This window comes from Mustelus asterias, unplaced genomic scaffold (assembly GCF_964213995.1).
Source record: "Mustelus asterias unplaced genomic scaffold, sMusAst1.hap1.1 HAP1_SCAFFOLD_1298, whole genome shotgun sequence".
In the NCBI taxonomy this organism is placed as follows: domain Eukaryota; kingdom Metazoa; phylum Chordata; class Chondrichthyes; order Carcharhiniformes; family Triakidae; genus Mustelus; species Mustelus asterias.
The window spans coordinates 91,435-97,434 of record NW_027591243.1 but is presented as its reverse complement, the minus strand read 5'-3'; the positions used below and the strand labels follow the sequence as shown (position 1 = coordinate 97,434).

The window sequence follows — 6,000 nt, the reverse complement described above, 5'->3', positions numbered from 1 at the left end:
GAGTAGGTTGGGTATTGTGTGAGGGGGGGTGGGGATTGTGTGTGGGGTGGGTGCGGATTGTGTGTGTGGGGGGGTGAGGATTGTGTGAGGGAGGGGTGAGGATTGTATGTGAGGGGGGTGGGGATTGTATGTGAGGGGGGGTGGGGATTGCATGTGAGGGGGGGGTGGGGATTGCATGTGAGGGGTGGGGATTGTGTGTGATGAGGGGTGGGGATTGTGTGTGAGGGGTGGTGGGGATTGTGTGTGAGGGGGGTGGGGATTGTGTGTGAGGGGTGTTGGGGATTGTGTGTGAGGGGAGGTGGGGATTGTGTGAGGGGAGGTTGGGGATTGTGTGAAGGGGGGTGTGGATTGTGTGAGGGGGGTGGGGATTGTGTGCGAGAGGGGTGTGGATTGTGTGAGGGGGGTGGGGATTGTGAGCGAGAGGGGTGGGGATTGTGTGCGAGGGGGGTGGGGATTGTGTGCGAGGGGGGTGGGGATTGTGTGAGAGGGGGGTGGGGATTGTGTGAGGTGAGGTGGGGATTCTGAGAGGGTGGGTGGAGATTGTGTGAGGTGAGGTGGGGATTATGTGAGGGGGTGGGTAATAGTGTGAGGGGGATTTTGTGGGGGGGGGGTGGGGATTGTGTGAGGGGGGTCTGGAGATTGTGTGAGGGGGTGGGGAATGTGTGAGAGGGGGTGGGGAATGTGTGAGAGGGGGTGGGGAATGTGTGAGGGGGGGTTTGGATTGTGTGAGGGGGGTGGGGATTGTGTGAGGGGGTGGGGATTGTGTGAGGGGGAGGGTGATTGTTTGAGGGGGTTGGGGATTGTGTGTGAGGGGGGGTGGGGATTGTGTGAGGTGGGTGGGGATTGTGTGTGAGGGGGGCGGGGATTGTAGTGTGGGGGGTGGGGATTGTGTGTGAGGGGGGTGGGGATTGTGTATGAGGGGTTGGGGATTATGTGTGAGGGGGGTGGGGATTGTGTGTGTGTGAGGGGGGTGGCGATTGTGTGTGTGGGGGGGGTGGGGATTGTGTGTGAGGGGGGTGGTGGGGATAGTGTGTGAGGTGGGGGTGGGGATTGTGTGTGAGGGGGGGGTGGGGATTGTGTGTGAGGGGGTGGGGATAGTGTGTGAGGGGGGGTTTGGATAGTGTGTGAGGGGGGGGTGGGGATTGTATGTGAGGGGGTGGGGATTGTGTGTGAGGTGGGGGAGGGGGATTGTGTGTGAGGGGGGTGGGGATTGTGTGTGAGGGGGGTGGGGATAGTGTGTGGGGGGGGGTCGGGATTGTGTGTGGGGGGGGTGGGGATTGTGTGTGAGGGGGTCGGGATAGTGTGTGAGGGGGGTGGCGATAGTGTGTGAGGGGGGTGGGGATTGTGTGTGGGGGGTGTGGGGATTGTGTAAGGGAGTGGGGATTGTGTGTGGGGGGTGGGAATTGCGTGTGAGGGGGGTGGGGATTGTTTGTGAGGGGGGTGGGGATTGTGTGTGAGGGGGTGGGGATTGTGTGTGAGGGTGTAGTGGGTATTGTGTGTGAAGGGGGGTGGGGATTGTGCGTGACGGGGGGGGTGGGGATTGTGTGTGATGGGAGTGGGGATTGTGTGTGAGGGGGTGGGGATTGTGTGTGAGGGGGGTGGGGATTGTGTGTGAGGGGGGTGGGGATTGTGTGTGAGGGGGGTGGGGATTGTGTGAGAGGGGGGTGGGGATTGGATAGCTGTGTGAGGGGGGGGGGGATTGTGTGTGAGGGGGGGGTGGCGATTGTGTGTGAGGGGGGTGGGGATTGTGTGTGAGTGGGGGTGGGGATTGTGTGTGAGGGGGGGGTGGGGATTGTGTGTGGGGGGAGTGGGGATTGTGTGTGAAGGGCGTGAGGTGGGGATTGTGTGTGAGGGGGGTGGGGATTGTGTGTGAGGGGGGTGGGGATTGTGTGTGAGGGGGGTGGGGATTGTGTGTGAGGTGGGATGGGGATTGTGTTTGAGGGGGGGTGGGGATTATGTGTGAGGGGCGTGGGGATTGTGTGTGTAAGGGGGGGTGGGGATTGTGTGTGAGGGGGGTGGGGATTGTGTGTGTGAGGAGGGGTGGGGATTGTGTGTGTGAGGGAGGTGGGGATTGTGTGTGAGGGGGGTGGGGATTATCTGGTGGGTGGGGATTGTGTGTGAGGGGGGTGTGGATTGTGTGTGAGGGCGGTGGGGATTGTGTGTGAGGGGGGTGGGGATTGTATTGGGGGTGGGGATTGTGTGTTGGGGGGGGGTGGGGATTGTCTGGGTGGTGGGGATTGTGTGTGAGGGCGGTGGGGATTGTCTGGGGGGTGGGAATTGTGTGTGAGGAGGGTGGGGATTGTGTGTGAGGGGGGTGGGGATTGTCTGGGGGTGGGGATTGTGTGTGAGGGGGGGGGGTGGGGATTGTCTGGGGGGTGGGGATAGTGTGTGAGGGTGTGTGGGAGGTTGGTTCAGCCTCTCTCCCTGTTCCAGGCAGTGTTGATGCTGATGCGATGAGCTCACCTTGCTGAGTGCGCAGCCTCTCCGCCGCCGCCGCTCATTCTCCGGCCCCGCCGGCGAGCGCTGACTCTCTCCACCCCCCTGGCAGTGCAGCCTCTCCGGCCCTGCCGGCAGCAGCAGCAGCAGCAGCGATGGCAGCTCCGCTGGTGACCCTGGATGAGGAATGGCAGGATTTCTATGAGCTGAAGCCGGGGCGGGAGGAGGAGGAGAACCTGAATGAGCTGGGCTCGGTGGGGCTGTGCCAGCAGCTGGAGGAGATGGGCGAGCTGGACAATTTCAGCACCGAGATGATGAGTTTCAAGTCGATGGAGGACCTGGTGAATGACTTCGACGAGAAGCTCAACGTTTGCTTCCGAAATTACAACGAGAAGACGGAGAAGTTGGCCCCGGTGAAGAGGCAGCCGCCGGAGGAGGAGGAGGAGTTGGTCGGGGATGATGAGTGAGTTGCTTTGTTATAAATAACCTCAGAATAAAAAATACAAAATCTAATCTCAGTTAAAATCATTCCTATTGATCCGCCTTTGGAGATTTCATGCATAAATACTCCGCAAAAAAAATGGGCTGACAATTCACCCTCTGAATTGTTTATTTTATTATTAATTTATTAGACACAAGTAGGCTTACATTCACATAGTAATGAAGTTACTGTGAAAACGGAATTAAACTCAATGGGTTTTTGATGGGAATAGGACTGATAGTTGGAAACCTTTCCCCTTTTTGTCATTCCACCAGATGTATTTTAACAGTGACCCAGTATTCAGCTATTCACATCTTCAGCTTACTGCAGGGGGAAGGCAAATTCACAAAATTCCCCCCTTTTTCCCCCCCAAAAAGACACCATAATGTCCTAATTGCTGTCATCTTGTGTAATGCAACCCTGCTTTACACAAGACGTGCTAAGAACCCAGAATGGGAAGCTGGTGTGTTTAAAAATATTCTGCAGATTGCCAAAATATTTGTTCTATCTATTTCCTTTTGCAAACCTCATTAAAATTGGCCAACAGCCTTGTAAAATAGCAGGGATCGAAAACCAGCAGCGAGGCACAAAATCTCAGCATGTATGTAGATGAGGAGAGAGAGAGAGGGAATGAATGAGAAAGATGTATTACAGATAACTCCGCAATACAGAGGGTTATGAAGATAAAACCTAGATTCCCAAGCATTCCCAGATGAGATGTAATACATTCCATAGTGGCTACAGTGCTGCCCACTTGAGGCTGCTTTGTTACCCCCGTCCCCCCCGGAGGGGCATCGGTGCCCAGCATTTTCGGAGGACTTTGCCCGGTGTGCCTCTCATAAGGGCGGAATGACCGATGCTTTTAGGAGAACAGATTCTGCATATCCGGACTCAACAGTGAGGAAGCTTTTCTCAATGGTAATAGCGCACACCCTGGCTGTGCTCCACATTCACTGATGCAGGGAAGGCTGTGTTGCCGATTGGCTGTCCTTTGTCATGTCCCCCAGTCAGTGGGAAATAGACAGAAGTGTAGCTCCCTTGATGCTGCCTCGGGCAAGGGTTTTGGTTTGCATAGCACTGAGCCAAGGACAGGTAGGAGTGTGTCTTGTGCCATCTCCAGGGTATGTTGAATTGGCTGGTGCTGCAATGAGGGGACAGTGATTAACCTTGTGGGTAAAGAAAGCGGAAGATTAACTCTTCCTCTGGTCGTTGTTCAGCAACCTGGAAGGTGTGTGTGTCCGTGCCCGTGTGTGTGTCCATGCCCGTGTGTGTGTCCGTGCCCATGCGTCCGTGTGTGTGTATGTCCATGCATGTGTGTTTGTGTGTGCCATGAGCTCACATGTTATATAAGGGTAAGGGCACCCTTACCTAACCCTGTGTTAATAGAATTCACGCTGATTGGCAAAGTCAAAACCAAGAGACAGAGGTGTTCTTTACTGAGCGAGTTTATTGACTTTATTCACTCTCTCAACTCGCCCCTCACCCCCAGTGCCCAGATGTCCCCTATTTATCACTCCTGATTAGGAATCGAACCTGGGCCGGGCAGTAACAGCATCAGATCCTAACGACCAGGGAGAACAGTCCCCTATTTATAGATGTTCAAAATGCTTACTTAAACAATGCCCTTCATCTGTGTAACCTAACAAATTTAGCACAATGTGATGCCACCCACAATCAAATTGCCTGCTTTTACTCGTTGCCTAGGATTACACGTGTATTCTAGTCACTCGGAAGGGCTGCCACCAGATGATAGAATGGTAACAGAGTCCACACCTTGAGGAGAGAGAAGAATGATGGAAACATAAATAGCCAGACGATCACATTAGTTGTGAATTGGGGATGGTGCTGGAGGTCAGAGTAGTCTCGGAGTCAGTGATGTTAAGGTGTGGTTACTTCAGCATGTTTTGGAATGTGATCTGGGATCATCATTAGCTGCAATCCAATTGGAAATGGCAGAACAGTGAGAAACCTTTACACAAGATCGATACAATAGTTATGTGAAAGTTGCTGCCAGTGCAATAAGTGGTCTGCAGCTTCCTGATCTCACTGAGCATTAATATCACTTCAAACAGAAATGTTATGCAACTGCCTGCCTGCTTCCTAGCTGAGAACCAGCATAGCCCAGTGGGAAGCACTCTTTCCCTTAACTTGGAAGATAATGAATTCCCAAACAGCGTTTAAACGCATTAGGCTGATTTTCCGTTGAAGGTGCTGCATGGTCAGAGATGCTGTCTTTTAGAGAGGCATAAAACAGGTCTCATCCTTTCATGTAGTTCAGTGCAGATCTTGTAATTATAGAATCCCTACAGTGCAGAAGGAGGCCATTCAGCCCATTGAGTCTACACCAACCCACCTTTTTATCTTACCGAGGCCCTATCCTCATAACCCTATGTATTTACCCCACTAATCCCCCAAACTAACACATCTTGGGGCATTAGGGGGCAATTTAGCATGACCAGTTCACCTAACCTGCACATCTTTGGTCTGTGGGAGGAAAACGGAGCACCCGGAGGAAACCCACGCAGACATGGGGAGAACGTGCAAATTCCACACAGGCAGTTGCCCAAGGCTGGAATTGAACCTGGATCCCTGGCGCTGTGAGGTAGCAGTGCTAACCACCGTGTTGCCTGTATTTAAAGAGTGGTGCATTAATTGATATCTTGGCCAACACATCTCTCTGAGTGTAGAAAGCCTGCTGCAGTTGACTATCTAACAACAGTCTAAAGGTAACTGGTGATGTATCCGAGACAAGCAGTATAGTGTGATAGGTAATTATGTCGATAGAGGTAATCTTGCTTGGGGGTTTTCTGCTCTTACATTTACCAGTCCATATTTTCCAGCCTACTTGCTGTAAATTGCGAGCTACTGGTTAATATCTAATATTGTTCATCCGCTTATGCGGAGACTGGTTTAATAGAGGCAATTTTAGCCTAACCCACTTATCAAGAAGCTGATGGGTTCAGGTCCAATGCTAATTTTGCACGCATCCAATTCTACAATGAAGAGTGAAGGGCAAGACTGGTAGAAATAGGAATCTTGGATGACTCGGGATATTGAGGCTCTGGTCAAGAAGAAGGAGGAGG

General features: G+C 53.0%; 1 protein-coding gene across 1 annotated transcript in view; it reads left to right on the top strand.

Annotated features, from left to right (window-relative positions):
• The first annotated feature begins 2,591 nt into the window (after positions 1-2,591).
• fez1 (fasciculation and elongation protein zeta 1 (zygin I)) overlaps positions 2,592-6,000 on the top strand; it is a 93,211-nt gene continuing 89,802 nt past the window's right edge. Inside the window, exon 1 of the mRNA XM_078206134.1 lies at positions 2,592-2,899. Coding sequence (XP_078062260.1) covers positions 2,592-2,899 — 308 coding nt within the window. The remainder of the gene's footprint in view (positions 2,900-6,000) is intronic.